Source organism: Pteropus vampyrus, unplaced genomic scaffold (assembly GCF_000151845.1).
Source record: "Pteropus vampyrus isolate Shadow unplaced genomic scaffold, Pvam_2.0 Scaffold503, whole genome shotgun sequence".
In the NCBI taxonomy this organism is placed as follows: Eukaryota; Metazoa; Chordata; class Mammalia; order Chiroptera; family Pteropodidae; genus Pteropus; species Pteropus vampyrus.
In genome coordinates, this window is record NW_011889284.1 from 185,060 (window position 1) to 205,117 (window position 20,058).

Sequence of the window (20,058 nt, forward strand, 5' to 3'; positions counted from 1 at the left end):
GTTAGTCCCTTTCTGGAATAAGAATCAAGCTAATGTGAAAATGAAATCTGTGGTCTCCTATATTCATTCTTCTTTTCATATATAATTCAATATAACAGCAGAATTGGGTTATCTTGATGTCACTTGTGGTGTCTGGTAAAGAAACATGGACTGAAGTAAAATATCACACATGTCTCTATTAGACCTCTGCATTATATTAATAGATTAAGTGTCCATTCCCTCGTTGGACTGTGAATTCTTCAAGGGTAGGGCTTTAACCTTCAGTTATCTTTACAAGCACAGACACAGAACCTGACACATAGAGACTACAGCAAATGCTATCCGAATAAAAGAAAAATGATTAGTAAGGCCAGAAGTCCTGTTGCCCACACAGCATTCTTTTGCACACTGGTTTCCAGTCAAAAGCCTTTTTATCTGTTCTGTTTCCATAAAGGCTTGTTGCGGGGCAGGTTTGTCCCAAGGCTTGGCTCTCACACTAGGCTGCACTTCAATTTACAACAAGCGCTTGATGAATAAGTGCCAAATCCACAGTAGCAATGGAGCATCATCATTTTAAAAGCTAGGGATGAAGGGATAAGATGTACTACTGGTGATACTCTAGGTATCAGGCTCAGAACGGAATACTATGTCCAGACTGGGACTCCCAATTTTAGGAAGATAACAGAAATGGAAACCATATAGGGTGCAATTGCAATAATTAAAAGGATTGCCTTGTGTTGGATTAAACAATCTTTACATTTTGGACTTCAGGAAAAATTGTGGGAAATATTTGAAATATAAAAGAAAGTAATATACTGACTATCACACACTACTTGTTATACTGGATTAAGCTGTGACTTGATACATTTTGTAATCTGAAACTACCATGACAACATATTTGTTTTAAAAAAATCAAAACTTGCTTAGTTAACCTTTTATTTTTTGCTGAGACTTAAAGTATGTTGCACGCATCCATCAAACCACCCTGTGAAATGCAAATTAACTCAACCTCTTTATTTCAGCATTTCCTGAATCACCTTATACCACTGAAGACAGCGAAAATATTTCTTTTGATACCTGCCTAATTTTAAATTCCTAAAAAAGGTTATGGGGATAGGAAATAAGGTGGTAACCTTATTACAAAATCAGTAATTCTGAGCTTACTGTTCATAGAGGGTACTGTTCAAAAATCAGTGTACTGATTTTTTCCCCTACTTCCTGGAGAATGAAGACACACATATATGCATATGTATGTGTCTATTAGTATATGTATTACTGTATTTCTTTTGTCAACCAGATAATGTATAACTTAAAAAAAAAAATCTAGCTAATCAATCCATATTTCCCAAAAGTGGAAAAAGTGGAAAAAGTAGAAAAAAATGCAAATGTCCATTAACTGATGAGTAGACAATCAAAACATGGTAAATCCACAGAATGGAATATTATTTGGGCATAAAAAAGAATGAAGTGCTGACACATGCTATAACATGGATGAACCCTGAAAACATTATGCTAAGTGAAAGAAGCCAGACATCAAAGGCCACATATTGTATGATTCCATTTATGTAAAATGTTCTGAATAGGCAAATCCACAGAGAAAAAGTAGATCAGTGGTTGCCAGGGGCTGGAGAGAGGGGATATGGAGAGTGACTGATAATGGCGGGGACAGGGTTTCTTTTCGGGGTGACAAAAACGTTATGGAATTAGTTAGTGGTGATGGTTATATAACTTTGTGAGTATATTAAAAACTACTAAATTGTGTACTTTAAAAAGGTGAATTTTATGGTATGTGAATTATCTCTCCATAAATTTTTGAAAATAAAAAATATAGCTAATCATGAAAACAATGAATGTTCTAGTGATTTTTAAGAAAGTCAATGAATTTTTGATGAGTCTTAATTTCCTCACCTCTAAAATGAGGTAGGATTAGACGCTCTCTTTAATCCATCTAGCTTTAAAATGTTAATGATTCTATTTGGACTATATTAGATATTCATAACTTGGGGGTCTCTCACAGTAAGAGCTTCATCTATTGTCTGAAATATAGAACTACGAGTAAAGATGCCCAGCTATTGACTGACTAACCTTAAGCATGTTGCTTAAGATATCAAAACCCAAGTTTTGGGTGTTTGGGTTTTTTTTAAAGAGAGTAAACATTTCTTTTTTAGAAATAACGAAGAAATCCAACTCCTTGATAAAACCAAAGATGCCATCAGGATAAAAAGCAGAAGCAGTGCAAACCAACGGAATTCAGTTGGCCAGTTCCTAACACCATAAAATAGGCTTTATCTACAACAAAAGTTTCCTCTCACTCAAGCGGGTACAGTTAAACTACTCATGATTTCCACTCCATTTTCCCCGTTTCACATTATTTCTTTTATATTTGTGTAATCTTTCTGCTTTAGAATGTTCAAACTGTTCAACTGCAATTATTTTTGTCAAACACCAAATCTCATAAAGATTTGTACCTACTCTAAATAAGCAACTGGTTCAAGTGACCAAGTAAAAATGTCAGACAATCCAATCTGCAGAACCAGGCTAATGGTCAATGGGATGGGACCAAGGACAGCTGCGGAAATATAACACAAAAAAGTTTCAGGCTGTTTTGACTGAAAGATGAAAAGGAAATAAAACCACAACTGACACATGGAAAGACATCTAGTATTTCAACCAATTGCCACTAGGTATATAATTCAAAACACTGAATAAAATATGAAATTCCCAAAGCCAAACATAAGCACACAATAAATCATATGAGTAGACAAGTATATGATTTTTGGGCCTTGTGCATAGAAAATCCTTGTGCTTTTAATCAACTCTGCCCTAGCCAACCCTCAAGCTGTTCTACCCTCACTCTGCCATTTCAATTAATGGCAACTGCATTCTTCTTCACATCCCACATGATTCTGTTAGGAAATCCTTTTGTCTCTACCTTTAAATGTGTGTGTGTATATGTATATATAAAATTAGGACACTTCTCATCACCCCTACTCCTACTAAGACATAATTTTCTCTTGCTTGAATTATTGCAATGACCTTCAATTTCTATTCTTGCTCCAAATACAATGTATTCTCAATAACAAGTAGAGTGATTCTTTTCAAATGAGAAGCCTAATCATGTCACCTCTCTGTTCAAAATCCTCTGAAGATTTTCAATTTCACTCAGAGCAAAAGCCAAAGTCTTTATAATGACCTACAAGGCCTGATATGATCTGGTTTCCCATTTCCTCTCTGGCCTCATGTCCTATTACTCACTCTGCTTCGGCCACGCAGGACTATTTTTACTTCTTCATACTCAAGTCCAAGGGCCTTTGCACTTGCTATTTCCCAGTTATCTGCAGGGCTCTCTCTTTATCCCTTTAAGTCTGTTAAAATGTCACTTAGTCAAAACCTTCCCTGACTCACCTTCAGCATCTAGTACCTGCTTCATCTTTTTCATTTATTTTTTTATTAAATTTATTGGGTAACATTGGTTAATAACATTATATGAATTTCAGATGTACAACTTTATAATACAACATCTGTATACTCTGTTGTGTGCTAATAACCACCTGAAGCCTAGTCTCCTTCCATCAACATATATTTGACTTCCTTTACCTTCTTCATCCTTTCTTACTTGTCGTTTCTCTTGATAATACTTACCACCTTCTAATATGGTGTATAAGTTACTTATTTACTATGTTTATGGTCTGTCTTTCCCTATTAAATATAAACTCCATAAGGGCAGGATTTTTTGGTCTTATTTACTATCGTATCTTATTACCTAGAATGGTAAATGCTCACTAAATGTGTGTAGAATGAGTGCTGCATGAACTTACCAGTCTCACCCAGGTCTGTGCTCTGAAGAAATGTACGGCAGCGCTCCTTGTGCTCTTCGAGGGAACTTCTCTGTTTGTAACTCCTTCCACAAAACTCACATTTATAGGGTTTCTCAACTATAAGGAGAGCACAGGGGCACTCAGTGACCCTCAGGGGTTATAGAACAAATGGCGTATCGGGGCTCTGTGAAAACCGTCCAGTAGGAATGAGACTGCTGAGGGAAGCCAGAGAATTTGGATACTGCTGTATCTGCTTTACTTTTAAAGTTAGTAAACTGAAATAAGGTTATGGTCTGCCATGAAATTATTATGTTAGAGTATTCTTTGAAAAGACAGCCTCCTTTCACAAATGAAAGCATTTGGATTTAATGATTATTAAGCACAGTGGTTTGGCTCCAGATCCAATCTTGTATCTTTAAGGAACAATATGGGGCCTTTTTATTCTTCAAGGATGTTAGTGTGGTTTAAGAATGAAATAGGAAGAGCTCTCTTATTTTGTGACATCTATCTGGCTATAAATAAAGAGTGCTACACTTTATGGGAGTTAGCCATTCAGCTAGAAACTGATGGCCTTTTTAGGGCATTGACATATTTGGATAAATTTAGATTATCCTTGCCAAGTGGCTATAGAAAAGTCTAGGCTAAATTGATAAAAACTGCTAAATGAACTGAGGATATTTTTGAATAATAGAAATAAGAATAAATTGCAAAAATTACTTCATCTTAATTTCTAAGATAAAGCAAAAAAGTTTTATCAAAAGTTCATCCATACAATTCAGGCCACCTTTGTCCTTCTAACTACTCTAAATGCTATATTGCTTAAAATATATAAGTAATAACTTCAATTCTGTGTGCAGGGCTGGGCTTTCTGATTTGTTGAAAAAATGTAACCCATGAATTTGTCAAAGTTTTAGGGGCTGAGATTTCTATTTTCTAATCCTCTTGCTGTGTTTAAAACAGAAACTTTGAGACTCAAAGCACCAAAATATCCTCATGAAATCCCAAATTAAAATAAATGCAGGTTTGCTAGAGCTAAAAATGTTAAGTTTCTGCGTAATTGGTGTCCTATAGAATCTGTCTTAAAAATAACTACTACTGTTACATCTTACTTGAAAAAAGCAACAGAAGAGAACTACTGTAATTTTTTGGACCAAACTCTGCCTTAATATATTACTTTGAACAATGAGTTGTGAAGAAAACTCTGTTTTTTTTTTTTTTTGCCACTTAATGATGTCTCATGGTGGGTTTTGTTGGGGCTGACTTGTTTAATCCTTAGTTTCTGAATTGTGACCAGTTGCAGATTTGGGGTTGGGTTTCAGTTAAAGCAGTATGTGGATTGACATAAAAACAAACCCAGTTTTTTTTTTTTTTTTTAGTCTTCAATTAAAATTTTGTCAGATAACATCAAGAACATGAGGTCCCAAATTTGAAAAATAAACTCAGCCTTATTTTTCTAAGAGGGAAATTCTAAATGTTGAAAAAAAAATTATCTTGGTTGGTTAAAATAAGAAGTGAAAACATCAAGATAGAACATTGCTTTTTATGCATTCTTATTGCTGCTCATCTTTTAGAGATTAAAAATAAATAGGCTGATCAAGAAGAAAGTTGTGTGTAAGAAATTTAGCCCATGTACACCTAAAACTAATACAGTGTTATATTGTCAATTATATCTCAATGAAAAAAGAAATTTAGCCCAGAATGGCCAAAACCCCCCCAAATTTAGCCCAGAATAGCCAAAAGTAACCCTATGATTTCTACCCAGTTTACAGTTTTACATAATTTTCAAACTGTATAACATTGGCTTGTCCAGACTTTTGAATGAAGTATGTGTGTGTGTCTTTTTAAGGAAAATAATCTTTTAATAAAGTTTACTATAAGAAAATACTAATGGCTATAATTCTTTTTGCAGAAAAAAAGAGTCAGGCTCTTACTGTCTGACTTTGTTGTTCTCTAAGGGAGCAAGAATGGTAAGGAGATGATCATCCCCATTGAGCCAGACGGAGAGCAATTAATGCCTTAATGGAAGTGTAATTAGCCCTAGAGGTCTCTGCTGTTGTAACCCTTCAGAACAGGAATGACAAATGAAAACTTCCATACTTAACTCTTTCTAGTTTCTGCAGTGGGCACTAGGGAACACACATTTACTAGATATAGAATGCTCAATGCTCTCACTTACCAGAATGTGTTCTAAGATGACCTGTGAGTGCATCTCTTCTCTGGCATGCGTAGTTGCAGAGGTGACACTTAAAAGGTTTTTCCCCTGTGTGCAGTTTAATGTGGCGGAGGAGGTTACCTTTCTGAGTAAAAGATGCCCCACACTGATTACACTGGAATGGGCGTTCACCTTTAAAAAGGACAAAAAGGAGATGTCTGATCACCCGCAAGTGGCGAAGCATATGCACAGATTAGACGCCTATGGCAAAAGTTCATCTTTCGGACAGTTTCTGTTCATACCCGGATCAGCTGGGAGCTATATATCAGGGGAAGCATAAGATTTCTTTATGGAAACTTCTCTCTAGAAGAAAAAAAGCACTCACCTAGCAAGGCTACTTTAGTTGTCATCTTGTCTTGAATCAGAGCAAAGAAACAAGAGCAGCTCTACAAGAGTTTTCTAGATGTAAATTTTAAAATTACTTACCATTCCTTTGAAATGTAATCTCAGACTGAAAAAAGAGCCACAGATTCAAGTCCTAATAAGCCGCTGAGGGCCAGAAATGCTTCTTTTAAAAGGATTCATAACGGATATCAGATGGAATCTACTGGGCTCAGTGTAACTGTTGTACCTGTATGCACTTCTATATATTGCCTGTTTATAGTCTGAAGATTGATTTTTTTTAAATGGTAATAAAATTATATCCTTTCATCTACCAAATTTAAACCCAATACAATAGAAGATCTGCTTTTTTTTAAAAGTTACGCAAAAATATATGAAAGATGCATAAGAAGCATATCACACAATTCAACTCCTACTTATTAACCGAAGAAAAAATATTTGGCTGACCTAGAACACTGCTCTCTACAGTCCTTTTTTAATTCATACCATTTGCAATATGTTTGCCAAATACATGGTGAAGCAGGAATAAAAATTACTGGGTAAATGAAAATGTAGAAAGGAAGACATACATCAAAATTATAGCAAAAATCAATGAAAGTAATCAAAAGTCATCCCACATTCTACCACTTCATTTTTCACATGGCTGCATTAGGATGGTTTGCAGAAGGATAGATAAAGGAGACTATTTACCAGTATGGCTCCGCTTATGAACCATTAAGACATTGAAGCTAATGCAGGATAATCCACACACATCGCAGTTCATCTTGCCACTGGTTGGCCTGCTACTATCATATGAGACAACATGTCTCTCCAACTTAATGTTTTCATATTCATTATATTCTCTTGAATAGCTGTAAGGAATTTCAGGCTCTTCTGCATTTCCCATGGGCTCTGGCTTCAAAACATTCTCATCTCTTTCACTATATTCATCTTTTACTTTCATTGAATCATCTGCAGGGAGGAAAATGCAAGAAATGAACAATGACTGTATCTGGAGTTAACAAAGACCCACAACTGACAAATACCAAATGAAGCTAACGTAATATTGTAGATCTACAAAACAAGAAAAGACTATTAAGATGATCACTCATTATCTGAATTCAGAACCACAATCAGGGAAAATACACACACATACAAAACAGATGGCAGTGTTTTAGGCCATCCAGAAAATTAGAAATAACAGATTTTAGTTATGACTGCTCAAAGCGACCATGAAAAAAACATTTTGAGCAACTCTTCCAGTATTGAGGGAGAAGAAAGGTTTTCAGATCTAGTACCTTTTTTGGTGGCTGCAATTAAAAGGCAAGGTGATGTGCTCTTTGGTTTCAAGAAGAAAATATCGTTTTAATTCTTCCAGTGCATCCAATGTAAGCCACGAAGATTGAGAGTTGAACAGTTACTATGATTTTTCAGATTTTAAGCCACGCTTTTGCCTCTGCCTCTTCCATGAATATGAACTGCTAAAATGAGTCTTATCTCTCTCGGAACTGATAAAGAGACAACACTGAAAGTAGAGGAAGCTGGCAGTACTAGTGAAATACGTTGAGAAAGATAAAAGGAGAAGTAATTCTTTAACATAATCTTCTAAGGAGTCACTTTCATTGATACAGGTAAATGGAACTCAACCTAGGCAAGGGGAATGACACCTATACCCAAGTTAGAGAGGGCTAAACTCAAGATCCTAGAATTATCGGACTGAGTGGGGAGGAAGGATTGGTCCAAGTGAGTTAGCTGACCAGGCACTATCTTAAAAAGAGTTGTAACACTCTTAAGCTGAAGAACATAAGAAATGAAGAAGCCAAAATTATGTACTGACACTAACAAAACGTAAATATTTGCCTGATGTGATGATAAATATCTTTAAAGAATTTTTTCATATATAAAATATAGTGCATAAATGCTTACTTTTTCAAACATTTGTTCTTAGAAACTGGAAGCTGTACTTCCCCATAAGGAATCACAAATCAATGGAATTTTAGGGCCGGAAGGGAATTTAAAGATCATCTAATCCAATTCTCTTGTTTTTCAAATAAGGAAATCTGGGAACATAGATGTTTTTAGTGATCTGTCCAAAGTTACACCATTAATAGCAGATGTGATTAAAATGCTAACCTTGGATTTGACCTCGCACACTAGACACAGAAAGTCTAAGTGGCTTCTTGCTAACATATTCCACAGTCTCCCATCAATGGTATAGATGTTAAAGACCAAAACACTCTGAAGAAAAGATATTTTAAAAAAACTACATCCCTTCAAAAACAGCAGTAAGTGTAGCTCCCGTTGCCACATAGGAGGAAGTACAACTGCAGCTGTGCCTAGCTTGCTACCTACAACCAAGTTTCAATTTTCACTTCTATCAGGGTTACCTTTCATCTATATTAACTGTGTTTGCTTAATCGAGCAAGACAGGGCCTAACCACCAAGAGAGGAGCCATTGCTGCAACACTGTTCCACTGCTTCTCACCATGGTTCATGGTTCACAACCTTTCACTCTTTGATTAGAAGAGATGTAGGGCCACACAGTAAGTCCAACATGCTTCAAATTTTCCCATCCTATGCATCTGGGTTATACATGAATTGATATCCATTTCCTACATGGAAAGAGGTTCATTCCCTTCTTTCTCTGGATAGGTCTTGCCTGCTTTCAGATGGAATTTGCTTAAGTGGTTTAAAAAGTTTGGGTTTTTTTTTTTTTTTTTTTTTAGAGAAGGATGCACCTGAGGCGTGTACCCTCCTCCCTTCCTCCATTACTCCAGCTGTGGGTGATATCCCACCAAAGCTTGAGTGCTCTTCAGTTTGCATGTAGGCGTTTAAAAGAACCTCAACGGAAAACTTCAGCTACTGAAAACCAAAAACAGCAGATAGAAAGGGCCAGCAGAAAATGATCCTTTGAATTTTGCTTATAATATTAATATGAACAGACCTACGTCATTCTGTGGTCAGTGACAATTAAAAACCAGTAAGATCAATGTATTGGGTCATTCTGAAAACACATAACATAAAAGAGTTGCTCCTTGCCTCAGGATTTTGGCTTTAATGAGCTTGACCTAGAACTACACTGACCAGGCTCAAGATAAAATCTTGGCATTTGTTCTTTATGACTTAGCTGTAGAATGAGGAAGACAGTATTTGAGACCAAGGGCCCTAAGGAAACACATAAGGGTCACATGGGCAAGGCATGTGAGAAGTTCTTGAATTTACTGGACCAAAAAGTTCCTGGTATAGATGTTGGTTTGCCTTTAGAGTCTTAAATCAGTTTTAGATAAGAGACTTGGATGGCCTCTCTGCGTGGTTTTGGGGAGCAACAATCCATATGGTTTACCATGTGGACAGAGTTGAGTATCAGAATATATTAGTATCTGAGATACAAATGGGATTCCTGAGAAATTATTGGGTTTATCTCCGGGCCTCCAAATATGGTCCCCCAAAACTATCAGGAAAGACACTAGTCTGCTCTAAGGAAGAGATTAATTCCATCCCTTGGAAGGTAGATTTACTGGAGCAGAGCGGGGCATTCTACTTCGTATCCTTTGAAAATGTTAATAAACATGTCTAAAATCAAACTTGTAATCTTTGAACCCCAAACTGCTTCTAATGTATGACTTCTTTATATTTACAAATGGTGCCTTCCTTCTTCCAGTCTCCAAGTCCTGAAACTGGAATTCTTCTCCTTTCAATCTCCATATCAAGTCAACCTCTCTAGATGCCAACTCCTCTTTTCCATTCCCTTTGTAATTTATTTTAGTCTCTCATCTCATCATACCTACATTCATCCTCTCTCAACATTCTTTCATAGATAGATTTATTACAAAAGTAATCTATGCTTACCTGTCCCTCCATCCTCAAAACTGATGTAAAATTCCCTGTAATCTGGCTTCGGCCTCCATAATTTACCGAATCTGCTCCTCTGAAGATAATCTCCTGATTCCTAAATCTAATGACCTTTGTATGCTATTTACCCCAACTTCTCTGTAGCCCTTGACGCTACTGACCATTCCTTGTTCTTCTATACCTCTATTTCTTTAATGAAACTGTACCTACTTTCCTTACCTTTCTGATTGCTTTTTCCTAGATCTTTTTCTTCCTTCTGACTCTTAAATACCATCCTTAATCCTCTTTTTTCTTCTCTCTACACCACGGCAATTTCATCCACTCTTAAGGTTTCAACTAGCATTTTATATGATTAATCCCCAAATATATATCTCCAGGTGCAATCTCTCTCCCCTTCTTCAGTCCTCTATTCCCAAAGGCCTCCTAGGTATCTTCTCAGTTACTCAGGCTAGAATGTTTACAGTCATCTTTCCTTCCTCTTGTTTGTACCCCACATTTAATCACCCATTCGTTCTATTTTTGTATCCTCTCTTCAGTCTGCTCTCCTCCCCACTATTTTGCGGGTCCATTATCCTAAATCTCAGACCCTGCTTACTCTCCCCATAACCTATTGTGGTAGTCTCCATCTTGTTCTCCCTGCCTTCTTTCTCTCTCCATTTCCAGCTCATTCTATATATGGCCACCAGATTGTACTCCCTAAATGATACCTCTGGTCATTTCACGGACCTGTCGAAATTCTTCGGTATTCTCCATTGCCAACAAAATAAAATCTAAACTTAAAAACAAAGATTTTAAAAGGCTTTTCAGTATCTGGCCTCAACCTATCTTTGTAATGTTTTTGATTACTCAGATATCTTTAACTAAACAAATTCTATGCATTCTTGATTTTATTATTTCCACCACGTGAAAGGTCTTTCCCCACCACAGGTCCAAATCCTACACATCTTTCAAGGCCTAATATGCCATTTCCTCCCACTATGCCTTCCTAGGTTCCCCTAGCTGCAAAATAATCTGTTTCCTTCTTTCTCTGTTTCCTTCATCTCCCATAAGGACAGAAACCAAAAACAGCAGATAGAAAGGGCCAGCAGAAAATTGTTTTGTTTTATTTTGTTTTGTTTTGTTTTTAACTCAGTATTCCCTATAACACTGCTTAACCTGTATATGTAAGAAAAGAAGTTGTGTGGTTTTAAAATAGAAATTCGAGTGTGTGAGGGGGTCTCACCATAGATCTACTAATCTATGTGTGGGGACTAGAAATATGCATTAAAAACATGCTCTCTAGGTAAATCCTATGCACAATGGAGTCTGAGAACTGCTGCTCTGGAGTTTGACAGTGCTCTGCATAAAGCACATACACAATAAATACTTAGTATATGGATATACCACTGCATTAGCCTCCAAACTGGCCCACAGTGTATGTGACCTCTATTTTATATTATCTCCTATTGCCAGATTAATCATCCTGATGCACTAAAACCTTTGTTCTAGAAACTTTCAATGACTTCATTTTGTGTACAATAAAGTCCAAATTCCTTAGCAAGACATTCAAGTGCCTGTCTGAAACCTGCCCCAAGCATACCCGATCATCTCATTTCTCACTAATCTCCTTGGATCATCATTTTCCTTAGACTAGAACCTTGCTACTCAAAGCGAGGTCCTTGAATCAGCAGTTCCAGAATCCCCCGGGAGCTTATTAGAAATGTAGACTCTCAGGCTTATCCTAGACCTATTGGATTAGAATTTGCATTTTAACAAGATCCGTGAGAATTCTTATGCACATTAAAGTTTCAGAAGTACAGCAGCAATCTGACGAATTGCAGTTTTCCAAGCCTCCTCTCCAGTCTTTCCCACACCTTAGAGGTCCTTCCCCTATATTAACATTCTATTCAAACCTCCAGATGTTGTTTAAATACCTTTTCTTCCATGCAGTCTTCCTTGATACCCTAAACTAGAAAAAATTCTCTGGTTTTTGTGCTCTCTCATATACTTACCTCATTCTACTTTATATTTAGCATGATGTCATTAACCTCTACAGATTCACCTTAACATAGTTGACATGTTCATCAAATGTTACATGTAAAACCAGTAATATTGTTCCACTGATTTACATTATACACTCAGAGATGTTTATTTAATTTTTCATTGATTTTCAGTTGTTAATGACTGGCAACACCTACTATGTTAACAAAGGCAGAAAATCTTTAAAATTTGGCAAGAAATACTTGAATATACTTGAGAACTGCCCTACAGTATCCTGAAATCTTTTGTAAAGAGAATAACCTTTTGTAATGTGAATAATCTCCCATTTTAATTTTGTAAATTCCAGTCTCATAATATGTATCAGGTTTCTTAGACACATAACTAAAGTTGCCCCTTAAAAAACTACCAAGAATTTTAATAGGCACTAGCAATATTCTACTTCTTAAGCCAGGTGATGGGTCCATGAATGCTATGTTTATTATTCTTTAAACTACACACATAATTATATTTGCCTTTTTGCATGTGTGATACATACCATAATAAAAAAGTGTTAAAGGCTTCCTGAGTAAATTTTTTATAATTGAACTTGTGGAGAAAAGGACACACCAAACCACAAATTGCTGATAAAAGTAATTGCTAAATATTCCCAGAGGGGGTTAGGGAAAGATGTCTAAATTGAATTTAACCCATAGAAAATTAGATTAAACTGAACTTCTTTCTAAAGGGGCTACTCTGGGGTACAATTGCTTCCATCTTTGTCTATGTTCTGGAGGCCTCTTAGGAAGATGACACACACTAACATGCACACACCCCCAGAGAGAATTTTGTAGGCTGAAGAGAACAAAAGGCTTGGCTCACTGGGGCTGATGCACATGGTTTCATTTCCTGGGGTGATGGTTATCACATGAAAGGCTTGCACTCCAGAGTAGATATTTTTGGTTTCACCTGAGACATTGCAAAAACAATGGGTCTTGGAAAGGATCCAACATCTAAATCCTTCAGGGGCAATAGCAGTCTCAGCCAACTGTGCCTCAGTTTGTTTTTACAGGCACATAAAACGCTCAGTTGGAGAGAAGAAAGTATCAAAGATAGCAAACAGAACACGCAACTTGGATGTCTTGGATAGCATGTTGTTAGTAGGAATTTCCTAGTGTACAAAAGGGGTCCTGACTTTCCACTCTGAACTATGAGATCTCAGAATCCAGCTCAAAGAAGGACAAAGTTTGGAGTAATAACTTCAAGTTTGCCAGAGATACTGTGAGAAGGGACAAAACAAGAGAGGCTGTTAGACACAAAAGGGTGATGTTGTTTAAATGTTTTACAAGGATTGGGGGTCATAACCATGAAATCCTCAGCACATGCAAAAGTCAACTGGATAACAAAGAAGCTTAATCATCTTAATGTGGCATTTTAATGATGCCACTGATTTGCTATGCCAATTCAGAGATAATGAGGCCCTAATGCTACAGATGTTCAGCCAGGCTAAAAGAAAGGGGGGGTGGGTTTTCTAGCATGCCATTTTCTAACTATCCAATTAAACAAATTGTGAAAGCATCTAAATAGTTTACCAGGTTTTGACAGCTGTTAATAGGATTTAGAAGCTCGAAGCAGTAAAGAGCAAAATGGGAGATATATGGATTGTAGGCATTTAGTCTACCGAGTTTGTTGCTATGACCCAATGTAGTGCAAACAGATGAACTAGAACAGTTTTCCTTATAAAATTAATGCCTGTACTTCTTTCCCTGAATAGCTTCTTTGTAGCATGAATGAGAACACTGGAATTATGGGTCATTTTCATTTTCAAATTTACTTTTTTATGTGTAAGGTAAGGAGGGAGAAAAATCAATGATATTTTGGGAACTAAAGAATAAGAAGTTTTAGTATTTGCTAACCAGTAAAATTATAAAGCTTCAATGAAAATGAAACTTTTGGTCATTGATTTATAGAATCCTTTGTTTCCATTTTTCTCTTTTAAAATTTAAAATTACAGACACCTATTTTAAAGTTAGGAAAAAACTGTAAAAGGCAAATCAAACTAATAAAAGATAAAATAATATCTCAATAGCAGCGAAATAAGATAGCAGTTTGTGCAATATTTGGTTTGGTTTAAGTTCTCATTAAAACATATTCTTATCAGATTTTTAAATTTGGCTTTAAAGAATCTAAACTGGTAACTAGTAAATTATGTTACCTCAAATTAAGAGCACTAGCATGAAACCATGAAGAAAGTTTCAGCTGCAAAGGACTCACCCTCAATTTTACTAATGACATTAATCTTTGTCTTATTGTCCAACTATCAAATACCTCATTCATTGCCATATTAAAAATAATTTTGCTTAATAATTTCAGTATAATTATTTGGTTTCCCATTAGAACAAGAGGAAATTTATTATTTTTAACAAGAAGAATACACTACACATCACCAACAGGTAAGGTTTGAGCTGCTCAGATGGGCTAAGCTCTTTAGATATGGAACCAAGTGAATTCTTTACTTTGAGTTGTTGTGAGGATTGAAAATCATGATGTGTGAAAGTCCTTTCTAAACTACAAAGAAGTATACAAATATGAATTTTTCTATTATTTAACCTATGTATTACATTATTTTATATTTCTTGTCCTAAAAAGTAACTGTTACCTGTTGAAAAATAATGAATGAAAATACATCTAATGAGGTTAAGGTTTTAAATGTTGCCTAAACATAATAAAGATAGGCTAAAGTAGGTACCTGGTAGACACTTCAATTATAAATCCAGAGGAAAAAAACTTTCTTTTCATTCATAATTCCCTTGTAGAATATTCACTCTACCTTTCTTTTGACAGAGTTAAAAATTTTAAAGCATATTAAAATATAATTCTTAGAAAAATTTAAAGTGTCATCCAAATATAATTTAAAAGGCTAAAAACATTCCGACTGTCACAACATCAAAGTTGGGATCACGAGTAAGGGAAGAAATAAAAATGTCCTTTATATCCAAGAGCATAAGTAATTCTTGGTATACATAGCATGTTTTGTGTTATATGACAGTTAACATGTTTATTTCTCATACATATTAGGAAGATCTTCAAGGCAGGGGCCAGGTTTTAATAATATTTGTAACCTCAGAAACTTTCAGAGGGCCTAGTTACTATAGGTATTGAATGAATAAACAAATAAATTAATGAACTCTTAGGGCAACTTAATGAACTAATTTAATGATAGTAAGAAGGCCAGGCAGGGAAAAAATAGTAAGTCAATTTGTCATAACACTCCCTGACTTGTCTACAACATTCTGAAGGTGAGCTATATAGTATGCAGAGTCTCTCCTCATGATACATCAGAGAAAGGCCTAAGCCCCACAGTAATAACCAGTTCTCCTGCTGACTTCTTTGCCTGAGATGGTCTGGCCTCTGTCCCTCCTACTCTACCACTTCGGAACAGGATGCTACTGACCAGTCTCTGCTTCTGGAATCTCTTCCCGGAGCCTATTTCATGCCTGGTTCTATTCCTACCTCATTTCTTTATTTCCTAAGTTTACTCCTCTTTCTCTGTCTCCTAAGTGTGAATGATCTCCAGGGGCCTGTTCCTTGAACCTTTTGTTTTTTTAGTTTACATATTCTTCTGATCCAACTTTTTGTTGCCGATGACTCCCAAATCTGTATTTCCAGTCTAGTCATTCCTGCTGAGCCCAATAGATACTTCCAATCACTTCTTGGATTTCTTATACTTGTTTTACACTAAACAAGTTGTAACCTAGCTCATTATCTCTCTCCTTTTTACTTCCTTTCCAAATTTGCTCTTCCTACGGTATTTCCTGTTTTCCCCTCTACATAGTGGCTGCTTGATGTTAATGTCTTAACATTTAGCACTGTGCTTGGCACACAGTTCAATGACTGCCTACCAAATGAACAGAAGGAAAGAAGGCAAGAAGGAAGGAAAGCACAAATAATTATTCTGTTCTTTGCTTCTAATACAAAATTAAAGTTGGAGGTGTTTTAAAAAATTGTACAGACTGTAATTTTGCCTAAGGCTAGCATATTAGGCCACGGCAAAGGAAAACAATAAATAATATTTCTAATTTAAGGTATGCCAACCAGATCGAAAAGGTATAAAGGATATTTGGAAGAAAAGGAAATGAGTATAAGAATTATGAATTAGAAGATTCTTGCTCTTTTTAACATTAAATTAATTAAAACAAAATATGTATAAAACAATATAAATTTTATATTACCATCTGCTAAATATTATTTAGACTTTTCTTCCTCTCTATTTCCTCTATTCCTCTCTCTCTGGTTTTCAAATAATGGAATTAGAGCATTAAGAAACATGAAAGAAACTCAGCACTGACTTGTCCTAGGTGAATGTACAACGTTAAAAGCACATAAGGGAATAAGCTATCTTGTCACTGGAACATGCTCATCCCTGGGGGTAAAGTATAACAACTGCTTAACAGCTGCCCAGCAAAACTCTTTAAGGCTGCAAGCGAAGATGCATCTTAGCTCCACTAGAAAGTAAAGGAAATGTTGTCTGGCAGAATAAAACGAGAATGAAATCTAGTCAACAAACTGGAGTACATGACCCTTTTTATTTCAAAAGGCAATTTTTAATGATCATGGATAGAGAGGTTTCTACTAACAGTACTCAAATAGCATAAGAATGGGTACTAGGAATGATAAGGAAGGGACAATATGATATTTCACTCTTATTTTGCCCATTGAAAATAAATTTAAATGTCTTTTTTTTTTAAGTTCTGATAAAAGAGCAGGGGCTTTGGAGTAAGACAGAATGTACGCTCAAGTTGTACTAACTAGTTGTGTGATCTCAGCAAACCTCTTGACTTCTATAAATTCTCTCATTTGTGCAATGATGATAACATCTACACTTAACATGGTTGTTACAGTAATTAAATTAGGCGAAGTAACGTATATAAAGGTCTAGCATAGTAGCTGACATATAATATCTTCATGACCTTGGGCTAGGCAAAGATTTCTCAGATTTGATACCAAAAGCATGATTCATAAATGAAAATATCTTACAACTTAATAAGACAAATAACCAAATTAAAACTGTGAAAACAATTTAAATTGACATTTCACCAAAGAAATTATACAAATGAACAACAGGCAAATGAAAAGAGGTTCAACATCATTAGTTATTAGAGAAATGCAAATTAAAACCACGATGAGACACCACTTCGCACCTACTAGAATGGCTATCATCAAAAAGACAAGACAATAATTAGTCTTGGTGAGGATGTAGAGAAAATGGAACTTTAATGTGTTGCTGGTGGGAATGTAAAAACGGCACAGTCATTTGGAAAAAGTTTGGCAACAGAGCAGGCCGCCTTCTGAAATGTCTCTCAATGATCCCTGACTCCTTTCTGTCTGTAATGTGGGTTGGACCTAAGTGATTTGCTTTTAATTAAGAGAATATGGCAAAGGTGATGGGAAATCACTTCTATTATTAGATAACAAAAGGCTGTGACTTCCATTTTATTCTCATTTTTTCTCTGTAGTGCTTCTCATGTGCTTCTTTGATGAAGTAAAGCTAGAGAGCCCATATGACAAGAATTGAAGGCAGTTTCTGGCCAACCTCCAGTGAGGAAATGAGGCCCTCAGTCTGACACTCTTAAGGAACTGAATCCTGACAACCACATGAGTCAGTTTGGAAGTTGATCTTGCCCTAGTCAAGCCTTCAGATGAGACTGCTGTCTAGGTCAGTACTTTGATGACAGCCTTGTAAGAGATTCTGAAGCAGAGGACACAGATAAACCGTGCCTGTATTCCTGAGATAATAAATTTGTACTATTTTAGATTGCTAAGTTTGGGGATAATTTGTTATATAGAAATTGATAACTAATATAGGCAGTTTCTTCTAAAATTAAACAAATTCATCATACAACCCAGCAATTCCACTCCTATGCATCTACTCAAAAGAAATGAAAACATATGTCTATGCAAAGACTTGTACACAAATGTTCATAGCAGGATTATTCAGAAGAGCCAAAAAAACTGGAAACAATCAGAATGTTGGTGAATTGATAAACAAAATGTACTGTATCAATACAATAGAATACCATTCAGAAATAAAGACAAACAAAATACTGATACATACAACAACTTGGATAAACTTAAACATTGTGTTAAATGAAAGAAGCTAGAAACAAAAGACTACATATTGTTATAATTCCTTTTATTTGAGATGGCCAGAAATGGTAAATCTATAAAGGTAGAAATCAGATTAGTGGCTGCCTAGGGCTGGGGGTAAGAATAGGGATTGAGGGCAAACAGGTGAAAGAGATGTTCTAAAACATGGTTCTGGTTGCACAGTTCTGTAAATTTACTGAAAAATCACTGAATTGAATACTTAAAGGTATGCATATAACCATGCTAAAGCTGGTTTTTTTGTTTTTGTTTTTAAAAAAGAACTCTAAAATGATTTAAAAAACCCAAACGGATAGCTAGCTATACTGATACTGATACTGATTCAAGAGGGGAGAGGCTAACTACTCATTCACCAACTATACACAAGAAACATTGTGACAAGTGTGGCCTTTTGAGCTACAAATAATACCATATGACAAATTCTCATAAGACTATCTTTAACTTCTTATGTTCCTGTACAACTGATTTCATGCCCTTTTCAAAGAAATTAATGTGTCATAGTAAAAAACACAAGGTGCTTCTGCTACTTGGCCAGAGGAAAAGAGGCTGAAACAATCAACTGTGAAAGAGCTGGCCTCTTAGGACATCTCCCATACTTAATTATTTTACTATCAACTTCAGAGAATACCAAAGTACTGAATTTTGCTCTCTTTCTAAAATCTATAAAGATCGATTTTCTAATTGTATTACTTCTTCGTAATATTTTGTGCTTTTATGTCTTTTTATGTGCTTTTATGCCTTACTTTCTGTTAATAGTACAGTGGCTTTACTAGGCTATGATTATTATTTAATGAGCACTACCCCTGACCTACAAGTCAGCAGTAGTGTAAGGCACATGGGGAAGCTCTCTCAGGGTTCACTCACGGATGTGAGAGTTTAGTCCTCACATAAGAAAAGAAGAAAATAATAATTATTTTTTCTATACAATCTCAGAGAAAGAACTAGTACAACCTGAAGGACTAGAACCATAAAATCAAGAGGATGGTGAATAAGGAACAATTCATATAAAAATGTCAGAAATAGTTTTGGGCTCAGAAGCAATGAAGAGAGGTAGTAAAGATACTAAGCTGTGTCCAAATTTTGGTATGGCCACAAGCCTAGACTGACTGAAGATAATAAAGATCCTTTCCCATTTTCTCTAGAGTTGCTATGAACTTCCTTGAGGGATAACAAAAGGTAATAAAGGCATGACTGGGACTGCTGCTTCTGTAGACGCAGGTGCAGAAAAGCCTAGTTCTATCAAATCTTGTTGATGTTTTTAATGCCACCAGACTGACTAATGCAGTTGAAGTATCGACCAAGCAGATCTCATTTTTACTTACTTGTTAGTTGAGATAACTAACAAATCTATTAAGTGTAAGGTCACAAATTATTTTTAATTATTAAACCACGGATCTCCACGTTACTGTTTAGACAGCATCACCCACTGCATAATATAGTTTCCAAGACTCATTCCTGCAACCTCAAATCTAGATCCAATTGCTCTTGTTGGTTGAAAAGCAGATTTTAACCAGGCAGCTGAATGAGAAAACATCTGGACCTTCCAGTCAGAACGAGAAAGGTCACATGTTAAATCCAGATAATCTTGTTTATTGGTGTTTGAAGGTTATACACCAAAGGCTGGATTATCATGGTCCTCCTTTAGGCCTGGCTCTGACATCTTCATTCATCTGCTGTGTGTGTGTGTGTGTGTGTGTGTGTGTCCCTTTACAATCCAAAGCTTTAAAACTACTGTGTCATTAGTCATTTCCAAAT

General features: G+C 35.8%; 1 protein-coding gene across 2 annotated transcripts in view; it reads right to left on the bottom strand.

Moving 5' to 3' along the window:
- Positions 1-20,058, bottom strand: part of IKZF3 (IKAROS family zinc finger 3) — a 75,521-nt gene that overhangs the window by 18,757 nt on the left and 36,706 nt on the right. For both annotated transcript variants that reach the window (XM_011383030.2, XM_011383029.2), the window contains exons 4-6: positions 7,042-7,302; positions 5,974-6,141; positions 3,798-3,914 (exon numbers count right to left, since the gene is read on the bottom strand). In XM_011383030.2, the coding sequence (XP_011381332.1) occupies positions 3,798-3,914; positions 5,974-6,141; positions 7,042-7,302 (546 nt within the window). The remainder of the gene's footprint in view (positions 1-3,797; positions 3,915-5,973; positions 6,142-7,041; positions 7,303-20,058) is intronic.